This window comes from Cnephaeus nilssonii (genome assembly GCF_951640355.1).
Source record: "Cnephaeus nilssonii genome assembly, chromosome: 18".
NCBI classification, from domain to species: Eukaryota; Metazoa; Chordata; class Mammalia; order Chiroptera; family Vespertilionidae; genus Cnephaeus; species Cnephaeus nilssonii.
In genome coordinates this window covers 36,855,720-36,868,554 of record NC_137089.1, presented here as the reverse complement: position 1 = coordinate 36,868,554, position 12,835 = coordinate 36,855,720, and the positions used below count along the sequence as shown (strand labels likewise).

General features: G+C 41.9%; 1 protein-coding gene across 7 annotated transcripts in view; it reads right to left on the bottom strand.

The window, feature by feature from the left end:
• The window catches only part of CSPP1 (centrosome and spindle pole associated protein 1), a 113,156-nt gene that overhangs the window by 39,203 nt on the left and 61,118 nt on the right, over positions 1-12,835 (bottom strand). For all 7 annotated transcript variants that reach the window (XR_013814935.1, XM_079796240.1, XM_079796241.1 and 4 more), the window contains 2 exons: positions 11,309-11,430; positions 10,880-10,958 (listed from right to left, as the gene is read on the bottom strand). Coding sequence is in view for 6 of the 7 variants with exons in the window: in XM_079796240.1 (XP_079652366.1) it covers positions 10,880-10,958; positions 11,309-11,430 (201 nt within the window). In the remaining variant the exon portion in view is untranslated. The remainder of the gene's footprint in view (positions 1-10,879; positions 10,959-11,308; positions 11,431-12,835) is intronic.

Here is a 12,835-nt window from a genome sequence, read left to right as displayed (position 1 = left end):
GAATGTTCACATACAAATCTTTGTGTGTACATTTTCATTTCTCTTAAATATGTGCCTAGCAGTGGAATTAGTGTTGCATAATAAGTATATGTTAAACTTTGTAAAAAACGACCATTTCCTGCAACTGCTTTTTACATACTGATTTTGTATTCAGCAATTCTGCTACAACTCCTATTAATTCTAATATTTTAACTCCATATCCTTTTTCCAATGACATCAGTTTTCTCTCCTCCTTTCTAATCCTTGTACCTATCTTCATTCCTTTCTCTCTTTTTATTTTTATTTTGACTTTCTTTTTTATTCTTGACCTTGCTGCAAATATTGGGCCCCAAAAGAAAGTGGTGATAAGAATATTAGTCATACTGTCAATCTCAAAAAGAATATTTTAACCCTTCGCACTCGCTTGCTTTTTTCTCGATTCCTTTATTCTACTCGGAATTTAATTTTTTAAATACCCCAGAATTTTACAAAGCGCGGCAGTAGAATAAAAAACTGGAGTTTCTTTTCATAAAAACTTATTTATTTGGATTTTTTTATATTTCAAATTATTGAGACATTCAATAACCGTCACACTCGGCATCCGAGTGCAAAAGGTTAAGCATATCACCAATAAGTAAAATATATGATGTAGTTTTTCACATTTACACTTTCTCAGGTTAAGTAGGTTTCCCTCTAATCTATTTTAAATTTTTAATCACTTGAAGCGCTAAATTGCATAATGCTGTCTCTGTACTATTGAAATAATCATATAGCTTTCATTATTTTTTTAATATGGTATATTACAGTAATTAATTTTACAATGATATTGATATATAACACCAATTAGCATTTAGTATATATCAGACATTTACTTATTTAATTCCTTCAATCCTCAGAATAACCCTGTGAGTAGATACCATTAATACCCTAATTAACAAATAGGTATAGAAGTTAAGAATTAGGCTTCAAGCTTAGTAAAACTAGGATTCAAACCAAGGCACTCTGCCTGAAAAGTCCATAATCTTTTTCTTAATATATATTTATTGATTTCAGAGAGGAAGGGGGAGAGATAGAAACATCAATGATGAGAATCACTGATCAGCTGCTACAACCCAGGTCTGTGCCCTGACTAGAAATAAAATTGTGATCTCTGGGTTCAGAGGTTGATGCTCAATCACTGAGCCATGCCAGCTGGGCAAACTTTTACTCTTTATAAAGGGAATCTTTATTTTTTAATTTTTTTTATTTTTCTTAGTGTCTGGGTTTTTTGTTGTTGTTTTTTATTGTTTAAAGTATTACATGGAGGAGAAACCAAGATGGTGGATGGTAAACACCTGAACTTGCTGCCTTGCACAACCACTTCAAAACTACAACTAAAAGACAAAACGGACATCATCCAGAACCACACGAAGGCTGGCTGAGTGGAAATTCTACAACTAGAAGGAATGAGAAAAGCACACTGAGACTCAGAGGAGGTGCAGAAGTAAAGGCAGAGGTACGGAGGCACGCGCGGAGAGGGCTGGCAACTGAGTACGTGGCTGTCTTTTTCAATCGGGAGGGAGACACAAGCTCCCGACTGCTCTGAACTCCAGTTCCGGGCGAGACTCTGGGGACCCAGACTCATACGGGGAGAAACTGGACTATCTGGCATCAGGCGGAACTGGTTTTCTCTCAGAGGTGCTTGCAGCGAATACCGAGGGACACTGAGACCCGGGGGGCCTCTTAGGGCAGGGTTGATGGGAAGCCATTGCTGTTTGCTCTGCCCTGAGACCCCGTCCCACCCAAGCTGTGCGCAGAGGCTTTTGCATATGAATGGCCTGGTCCTTTGAAATCTAAAATTACCTAACAAACTGCAGCTGAGTCAGAGAGACCCAGAACATCCAAAAGAAGGCCCAAGGCCCCACAGCAGCTTGCATTGCTTCATAGCTGGGCCTCATCTGGGCACCTCCAAACCCCAAACAAAGAGGAGGAATCTGCAGATCTCTCTGTAGCTCCTGCTGGGTGGCCTCAGGCAGAGGCAAAATTAGCACCTCCTTAGAGATCCAAGAGCCAGTGTACCCAGTGGTCAGAGTGGGACCATCCAGATTACAACTCCTCAGATCCACAAGGGACACACTCAGGGGGCAGACTCAGTGAGCACCAAAGCCCCACTGAAGCAAGTCTTGCTCATATGAGTGTCTCCAGCACAGAAGTTCTCCCAGCGTAGACACAGCTGATCCTCACAGCCAATTGGCCTGGAGGTCAATTCCTCCCAGTGATACCAACAACAATCAAGGCTTAACTACAACAAGACTGTGCACAAAGCCCACAAAGGGATGCACCAAGAGTGTCCACCTCAGGTAACTGGGGAGGCTGAGCCACTGGGCCCTATAGGACACCTAGCACACAAAGCCACTCTATCAACTCAGGGAAGCAGCCAAAATGTGGAGACAAAGAAACAGCTCACAAATGAAAGAAATGGAGGAAAGCAAACGACTGGATATAGAGTTCAAAACCACGGTTATAAGGTTTTTCAAGAATTTTCTAGAAACCGCCGATAAATTTAGTGAGACCCTCGAGGATATGAAAAAGGACCAACTAGAAATTAAGCATACACTGACTGAAATAAAGAATAATATACAGAGACCCAACAGCAGACTAGAGGATCGCAAGAATCAAGTCAAAGATTTGAAATACAAAGAAGCAAAAAACACTCAACCAGAAAAGCAGAAAGAAAAAAGAATCCAAAAAGTTGAAGATAGTGCAAGAAGTCTCTGGGACAACTTCAAGCGTACCAACATCAGAATTATGGGGGTGCCAGAAGAAGAGAGAGAGCAAGATACTGAAAACCTAATTGAAGAAATAATGACTGAAAACTTCCCCCACCTGGTGAAAGAAATACTTATAAATCCAGGAAGCGCAGAGAACCCCAAACAAAAGGAATCCAAAGAGGACCACACCAAGACACATCATAATTAAAATGCCAAGAGCAAAAGACAAACAGAGAATATTAAAAGCAGCAAGAGGAAAACAGTTAGTTACCTACAAGGGAGCACCCATACGACTGTCAGCTGATTTCTAAACAGAAACTGTGCAGACCAGATGGGAGTGGCAAGAAATATTCAAAGTGATGAATAGCAAGAACCTACAATCAAGATTACTCTACCCAGCAAAGCTATCATTCAGAATTGAAGGGCAGATAAAGAGCTTCACAGATAAGAAAAAGCTAAAGGAGTTCATCACTGCCAAGCCAGTATTATATGAAATGCTGAAAGGTATTCTTTAAGAAGAGGAAGAAGAAAAAGGTAAAGATAAAAATTATGAACAACAAATACCTATCTATCAACAAGTAAATCTAAAAATCAAGTGAATAAAAAATCTCATGAACAGAATAATCTGGTGAATATAATAGAATCAGGGTCATAGAAAGGGAGTGGACTGACAATCCTTGGGGGGAAAGGGGTGTGGGGGGTGCGGGAAGAGACTGGACAAAAATCATACACCTATGGATGAGGACAGTGCTGGGGAGGGGGAGTAAGGGCATGGGTTGGGGTGGGAACCGGGTGGAGGGGAGTTATGGGGGGGGGGGGAGGAGGAACAACTGTGATAATCTAAACAATAAAGAATTATTTAAAAAAATAAAGTATTACATGTCTCCTTTTATCCTGATTGGCCTCCCTGCCCCCCGCCCCCGCCACTCCCCTGGTTTCTTGCTGAGGTTGGACAGTCTATTCAGTGCTACCTTGTCTCTGGATCTGTTTTTGTTCCTCAGTTTATGTTGATCATTATATCCCACATATGAGTGAGATCATGTGATATTTATCTTTCTCTGGCTTATTTCGCTTAGCATAATGCTCTCCAGTTCCATCCATGCTGTTGCAAGTGGTAAAAGTTCCTTTTTTTTTACAGCAGCATAGTATTCCATTGTGTAGATGTACCACAGTTTTTTAATCCACTCATCTGCTGATGGGCACTTAGGCTGTTTCCAGATCTTAGCTATTATAAATTGTGCTGCTATGAACATAGGGATGAATATGTCCTTTCTGACTGGTGTTTCTCATTTCTTGGGATATATTCCTAGAAGTGAGATTACTGGGTCAAATGGGAGTTTCATTTTTAACTTTTTGAGGAAACACCATACTGTTCTCCACGGTGGCTACACCAGTCTGCATTCCCACCAGCAGTGCACAAGGGTTCCTTTTCTCTGCATTCTCACCAGCACTTGTCGTTTGTTGATTTGTTGATAATAGCCATTCTGACAGGTGTGAGATGGTACTGCATTGTTGTTTTGATTTGCATCTCTCAAATGATTAGTGACTTTGAGCATGTTTTCATATGTCTCTTGGCCTTCTGTATGTCCTCTTTCAAAAATTATCTATTTAGGTCCTTTGCCCATTTTTTGGTTGGATTGTTTATCTTCCTTTTGTTAAGTTGTATGAGTTCCCTGTAAATTTTTGAGATTAAACCCTTATCTGAAATAGCATTGGCAAATATGTTCTCCCATGCAGTGGGCTTTCTTGTTGTTTGATGATTTCTGGGAATCTTTTTATCTCTAAGCTTATGACTAAAAAATCCATTTTATCTGATATTAATATAGCTAAACAAACTTAATTTTAATTCATATTCTAGTACACTTGTACATGTTTACTTTCATTTTTCTATCATTTATAAAAATGATATAAAAATTATATATATATTGCCCTGGCTGGTTTGGCTCAGTGGATAGAGCGTTGGCCTGCGGACTCAAGGGTCCCAGGTTCGATTCTGATCAAGGGTATATACCTTGGTTGCGGGCACATACCCAGTAGGGAGTGTGCAGAAGGCAGCTGATTGATGTTTCTCTCTCATCGATGTTTCTAACTTTCTATCCCTCTCCCTTTCTCTCTGTAAAAAATAAAATATATATATATATATATATATATATATATATATATATATGTATATGTATATGTATATATATATTAAATATATATATAATAAGTAACATGTACCCAGATTTTGTTTTTGAATCCAGTATGACAATATTTCTCTTTGAACTAGATACTTAACCATTTATTAATATCAAATTCAAATTTGCCATTTAATTTTGTCTTGTATTAATGTTAAATAGGCTTCTTAAACTTTTCTATTTCTTTTTGTCCTCCTTTTTTTAAATTTTTTTCCCTCTAGTACATTAGTAAAAGTTGTACCTTTGTCCATGTACTTTTAGTAGTTACCCTAACACCCATACTTATCCAAAACTATAACTAATCAAAATCTTTACCATCCTCCCAAATGATAGAAACATTTTAAGCATATTTACTACTCCATTTAAATTATATGCTATTCCTGTTATTCTTAATTTTACTTTTAAATCCTAAATTTTACATAAATATTTATTTCCATCCACGCATTTACCATGGTTCTTCCTTCCTATAGCTCTGTGCAACTTAGACATGACATCCTTCCATCTGCATTTAGAATTTTATTTATTTAGGGTCTGCTAATGGCAAATTCAGTTGTTTCTCTTAAAATATTTTTATTTCAATCTCATTCATTAAAAATAACTGCTGAATATAAAATTATCTCAACACATTGACAATATCTTTGGTCATCTTTTGAATTCTTTGCTAGTGTTCCTTTAAAATTAACGGATGAATGGATGAATGGAACATGCTTTATATCCATACATCGGGATATTACTTAGCCTTTAAAAAGAAGGAAATCAAGGTAAATGCAGCACTCACATCCTCCCACAACTGCATCAAAATTAAAACAAAACTACAGAACAACCATCATTCAGAACTACCTGAAAACTAGGTGAATACAACTCCTACAAATAAGGATATAAAGCAGTTTCATTGAGATTGGTAGGAGGGGCAGAGATGAAGAATGGGATGGTCATACCTCACATGTGGTGGATAAAAATCAAGAGGAATGTCTTGGTTGTAGAGATCCCCCAAAGGAGTAAGGTCCCAGCCTTATACCAGGCCCCCAGCCCAGTATTCCATGGCCGGGAAGAGAAGTCCCTATAACTCATGGCTGTAAAAACCAGCAGGGATTGTGGCAAAGTGAGACAGAGGGCTTCTGGAATCCCAAGCAGTTCCTCTTAAAGGGACCAGGCACAAATTTACTCAGACTCACTAACTCTGAGTACCAGTTCTGGGATAACAAAGGACATAATTAAGGGAGGGTTAATGAGAAACACAGGCAGATAGGGCAGGGATCCAGTGGAGAACAAAGGCAGGTGAAACATAGGCAGGGGCAGAAATGGCAGTTTGAGCAAGCCTAATCACAGAACCAACCAAGCAGAAATAATAAAATGTTTCTGGACTCAAAATTGGGAGGCATGGGAAAACAAGGGAGGGCATGCAGCAACAAGGTGTATGAACGCATAGAAACAGAGAAAGTTCAGGTCCATTGCTAGGCAAGAACAACTGAGGTGACCACAAGGATAGGAACAGGCTTGTAGCAAATATATACCATTGGACTACAAGTCTTTAGGGGGAAGCCCATTACTGCATCCCCCTCCCCATGCGGGGAGTCTGAATCTGCTTATAATAAATTTTCCACGATTTTGCTTAAATCTTGTAGGCAGAGCTCATTCTTCAACCGCGCAAGACACGGCCCAGGGAAAAACCCTCAGCTCACCATTGCGGTTATCAATAGGGGGAGGAACTGAATTGCTTGGCATCAGAAAGAGGGCTGGAAGGACAGCTTTCTCCCAGACAGAAGTGCTGGCAGAGACCATTGTTCCTCTGCTGAACTTTCTCAATCCCACCCCACCCCGACCCCCCAGAGAGCCAGCAGGTGGGCACCATATCTGAGTCTCCATCAACCTGGCTAATATTGTTTGGCCCACTCTGGTGATTCCCTGAGACTGGCCCCTCCCACTCTGTGGGTTCACCCAAGCCATTTCCAGTGGCTTTTCCATATAAACATCATGCTGCAGACTTTCCTAAAATCCCTCAAAGGTTCACAAGCCCCAAACAAGCAGCATCTGGCCTCAGCATGTCCCGTACCTCTCATTAAGTGGCCCCGAGCCTGGCACTAGTGGTAACTGGCCCTGGTTCACAGCTTAGCCTCTACCAGGCACCTTCAAGCCCAGCACAAGTAGTAGCCATCTGAAAATTGCTTTGTAGCTCATGCTATGTGGCCCCAGAGCAGGGCACAGGGTGGCTGACCTAGGCCTGCACTTTCTGGGAGGCCCCAGAGCCAGAACACCTGGACAGCTTCAGACCATACCAAAGCACCACCCAGCCACCTCCACAAGAGACACATTCAAGGGGTGAACTTGGTTGGCACCAGAGCCATGTTGAAGTGAGTCCAGCTTCATAGAGTTGGCCCCTTCACAGATCTTCCACGGTGGATGGTGGATGTGGCCAGTCCTGGCAGCTGACTGCCCTGGGGGTAAATCCCCTCCTCCCATTGACATGCCAACAGCAATCAAGGCTCAACTACAACAGGAGAATACACACATCCCACAGGAGGGACACACTTGGAGCATCCAGCTTGGGTGACGGGGGAGGCTGTGCCACTGGGCCCTTCAGGACACCAATTACATAAGGCCACTCTACCAAAATCAGACAGCAGCTCTACATAATGCATAGAAACAAATACAGGGAGGCAGCCAAAATGGGGAAACAAAGAAACATGTCCCAAAGTTTTGAACAAAACTCAAAACAAAAACAAAAAATGGAAACAAGCAATCTACCAGATACAGAGTTCGAAACACTAGTTATAAGGATGCTCAATGAACTTAGGGGAAAAGCAGATCAACTTAGAAGTCCAACAAAGAGATAGGAAACATGAAATGGAGATAGGAAATGTGAAGAAGAACTACTCAGAAATGAAGGATACACTAACTAAAATGAAGAATACATTACAGGGAATCAACAGTAGAGTACATGAAGCTGAGAATCAAATCAGTAATTTGGAATATAGAGAAGCAGAAAACACCCAATTAGAGCAGCAAAAAGAAAAAGGAATTTAAAAAAATGAGGATAGTGCAAGAAGCCTCTGGGACAACTGCAAGCATATCAACATTCGCATCATGGGGCTGCCAGAAAGAGAAGGGAAAAAGCAAGAAATTGAAAACTTACTTGAAGAAGTAATAATGAAAACTTCCCTAACTTGGTGAAGACATACAGGTCCAGGAAGTGCAGAGTCCCAAATAAGATGAACCCAAAGAGACATCATAATTAAAATGCCAAAAGTTAAGACAGAGAATCTTAAAAGCAGCAAGAGAAAAGCAGTTAGTTACCTACAAGAAAGTGCCCATATGACTGTCAGCTGATTTCTCAATAGAAACTTTGCGGGTGAGATGGGATTGCCATGAATTATTCAAAGTGATGAAAAGCAAAGACCTGTACACCAAGATATCTACCCAGCAAAGTTATAATTTAGAATCAAAAGACAGATAAAGAGCTTCCCAGACAAGAAAAAGCTAAAGTAGTTAATCACCATAAACCAGTATCACAAGAAATGTTAAGCCATGACCGGTTTGACCCAGTGGATAGAGTGTTGGCCTGTGGACTGAGAGGTCCCAGGTTCAATTCCAGTCAAGGGCATGTACCTTGGTTGTTAGCACATCCCCAGGAGGGGGTGTGCAGGAGGCAGCTGATCGATGTTTCTCTCTCATCGATGTTTCTAACTCTCTATCCCGCTCCCTTCCTCTCTGTAAATTACAGGTTTTTATATATATAAAAGAAATGTTAAATTTTTTATATATATATAAAATTACAGGTTTTTTATATATATAAAAGAAATGTTAAAGGGTTTTATTTCAGAAGATAAAAATATGAATAATAAAATAGCAATAAATACATATCTATCAACAATTACTTTAAATGCAATGGACTAAATGTTCCAATCGAAAGACATGGTGGTTGAATGGATAACAGAACAAGACCCTTATATATGCTTCTACAAAAGACGCACCTCAAAATGAAAGATACACAACCACTGAAAGTAAAGGGATGGAAAAGGTATTTCATGAAGATGGAAGTGTTGGGGGAAAAAAGCTGAGGTAGCAATACTTATCCTACATAATAAAAGGGAAGTATGCAAATACATCACTCCGCTACGCCCACGATTGGGCCAGCAGGAGGCGCGGGGGCGGGACTTGGGGTGCCAATCGCGCTGGCAGGAGGAGCTGGGAGCGGAGACTCGCAAGTGATCCCTGGCAAGCTGAGCTGGCTTGGGCTGGGGGATCTCAGGCCGCCAGGCCTTGCCCCCAAGCCGAGCCAGCTTGGGCTGGGGGTGCCTCAGGCTGCCAGGGCCTGCCCCCAAGCGCGATGGCTCTCAAGCCAGGCTGGTTTGGGCTGGGGTCTCAGGCCGTTAGGCCACGCCCCCAAGCCGCGTGATGGCTGGCAAGCCACACCGGCTTGGTCTGGGGGAACTCAGGCCTCCAGGCCTTGCCCCCAAGCCGCGCGATGGCTCTCAAGCCCCGCCGGTTTGGGCTGGGGTTTCAGGCTGCCAGGCCTCGCCCCCAAGCCGAGCCAGCTTGGGCTGGGGGTGTCTCAGGCTGCCAGGGTCTGGCCCCCAAGCGCGATGGCTCTCAAGCCCCGCCGGTTTGGGCTGGGGTCTCAGGCTGCCAGGGCCACGCCCCCAAGCCGCGGGATGGCTGGCAAGCCACACAGGCTTGGGCTGGGGTCTCAGGCCGCCAGGGCCACGCCCCCAAGCCGAGCTGCTTGGGCTGGGGTCTCAGACCGCCAGGGCCTGGCACCCAAGCCGCATGATCCCTGGCCGAGGCGGCTGCCTGGGCTGGGGTCTCATTCCTGCAGGGCCGGGCACCCAACTGCATGATCACCCAGCCAGCAGCAACGGCAGGGTGGTGCACCCCCACCAAGCTATCTTCAGGCCAGTGAAGGCAGCCTGGGCTGGAGACGCACACCCCCACCGGACTATCCACAGACAGGCTGAGATGGCAGCCTGGGCAGGGGTCTCAGCTTGGCTGGACTGAGGCAGCAGCCTGGGCTGGGGTCTCAGCCTGGCCAGGGCCCCATCCCCTGCCAGCGGTGGCAGCCTGGGGTCCCAACCATTGAGTCACATCAGCCAGGCAGATATGGAGGAACCTTAAATGTTTCTTTTTTTTATAATATATATTTTATTGATTTTTTACAGAGAGGAAGGGAAAGGGATAGAGAGCTAGAAACATCTATGAGAGAGAAACATTGATCAGCTGCCTCCTGCACACACCCCACTGGGTATGTGCCCCCAACCAAGGTACATGCCCTTGACCAGAATCGAACCTGGGACCCTTGATTCTGCAGGCCAATGCTTCATTCATCCGCTGAGCCAAAACAGGACTGTCCAATATGCTAAAGAAAAAACCCTATCTAATAAAGAGGGAATATGCAAGGGAGGGCATTTGGGGGTGACCGGGGTATCAGGGACTGGCAGGGAAGTGGTTAGGGGGTGATCAGGCTGTCAGGCATAGTGGTTAGGGGCAATCAGGAAGGCAGGCAGGCGAGTAGTTGGGAGCCAGCAGTCCTAGATTGTGAAAGGGATGTCCGACTGCCTGTTTAGGCCCGATCCTATGGATCGGGCCTAAACAGGCAGTCGGACATCCCCCAAGGAGTCCCAGATTGGAGAGGGTGCAGGTTGGGCTGAGACACACACACACACACACACACACACACACACACACACACAAACACACACACGTGCACGAATTTCGTGCACCGGGCCTCTAGTTTATCAATAATATGCAAGCATGACTTTTATAATGAGAGAAGTGGAGTTATTCTTAATTTTTAAAATGTGCTTTCTATGAAACACTGACGTACAAGCAATACTTTGAACATACAGATTATGTAATTATTAGAAATTAAAGTCAGTTTTACCTGTTTGAAGAAAAAAAAAGAATGAGTTGAGTAGTACAGGTTCTATGGAAGACAAATTAATCCTGAAAGAAATTATCGTCTGGACAATGACTTACACAATGGGCTGTGCTGGCCAGTGGGCAACAGGAGCATTAACATGAACTGCAGGCTGCACTCCCATCATTCCTGACCCATCTTAAAAAAACACAAACACACATTTATTCCAGATTACTATTTAATAACCCTTTATCTCTAAAATAAAAGTCACATACTGAAAATGTTACCTAAAAAGAAATCCATATCTCCTTCTGGGTTAGGAATTATCAAAGCACAATGCAAGAAAACACAATATAGTAATTTCTGAAATCTAGATAAAGGAAAATAACTATAAAAAATAACAAATAGGGAATTTATTAAATCAAATATATATTTTATTAGCATTAAGTAAAGCTGTGCTTTTCTCATTTACATATTTTTGCTTACACAAAAATCAATTTTCCTGGCTGACCCAGTGGAAAAAAATGTTTAGACTATAGATAACTTACAATAAGCAAGACTAGGATCCATAGTATTCCTGGCTCCATAAAAATAGTATGCATCATCATAAGGAGTTCTATAGTTAGTAGCCAAAGGTGGTAGTAGTGGAGGTGGAGGCAGAGGTGCAATCCTATATCAAAAGAAAATTGGAAAATTCTTCTCATATTACATTGTAATATTTTTTAAATCAAGATATCATTGTTTTGCAAAAATGTTACTGAAAATCTGATTGCTGCTTTAGAAAAAGCTTCAAAACTTATGTAAGACAAAAACTTCAGATTTTATTCAAACAATATCTAATTAGTCACTGCATGCCAGTATCGAAAAAACATGGTCCCTTGTCCCTCAGAAATAAACAATTACAGCAAAGTGTAGTAAATGAAGCCATACAAGTAGACGAGGGTGCTACAGGAACATGGTGCAGGGACATTGAAATCATCTAGGCAACAGTAGGGAAGAATGAGGAAGGCTCTCTAGAAAAGGCAATGCTTCAGCCAGGCTGCTAGAGTGAGTGAGTCAGAGAGAGGAAGAAAAGGCAGAGGCACAAAAAGGGATTAAAATGGTCCCATTAGACTGGGGGAAGAGGTGCATTTTTAACTATAAAAATGTATTGTTCTCAAAAGAAGTTAACAATAACGTATAACAGACTCCACTTATATATCAACAGTCAAGTCTTGACACAATTTTTAGTATTTCATAAAGTTAAAACTTCTACATCAGCACTTCACTCTTGACTAGGAAATGTGGCTGTATTTCCCCCAGGGCAATCTTTCCCAGCAGTAAAAATGAAAAAGGCAAACCCCTTTACAAGAACAGAAAGAGAAGGGGGACTTCCTAGAATGTCTGCACTTTTAAGTTTTCCCTAATATGCTCTCCTTACTGTACACTGCAAAGTAACTCTGAAGAGCTAACAAGGCATGTACAGTTCTCTTCAGGTGTGCACATTTTTCACATTTACTAGTCACTCCGTATGTCTAACCTCACTATCCTCAAGTCCATAGATGCATCAACAAAACAGTTGAAAAACTGCAATGAGAGCCTGTCAGCATCATTCAATCTTACATTTTTATAGAAATTTATTTCAGATTTAATCCTCACAACCCTGTATTTGTAGACAAGTGCAATACTACTATTGCACTTTTACAAATGAGAACACTGAAGTTCAATAAAGATGTAGTTTGCCCAAAATGCATACAGTGAAGCCGACCACTGTAACCCCTCAACCAATGCTGAGAGCATCATACCATGCTCTGTAATTCCAATCCCATCTAGTCTTTTCAGAAAGGAAGGCAGCAGATGAAACAAACACCTGATAAATACAGTAAACATAGACCTACAGCTTATTAGTATTAAATAGAAGTCCTACTGAAAAGAAAGTACAGCCCAGAAAATATTACTGTTAACAAAGAAAAACACTTGATGAAACACACTACTATAATACATTAATAATAGCAAGAAAACAGTTCAAGTCCTCCTAAGAGAAGTAAGCATAGCCCAGAAAATATCAATGTGAACAACAGAATTTTCAGTATGTA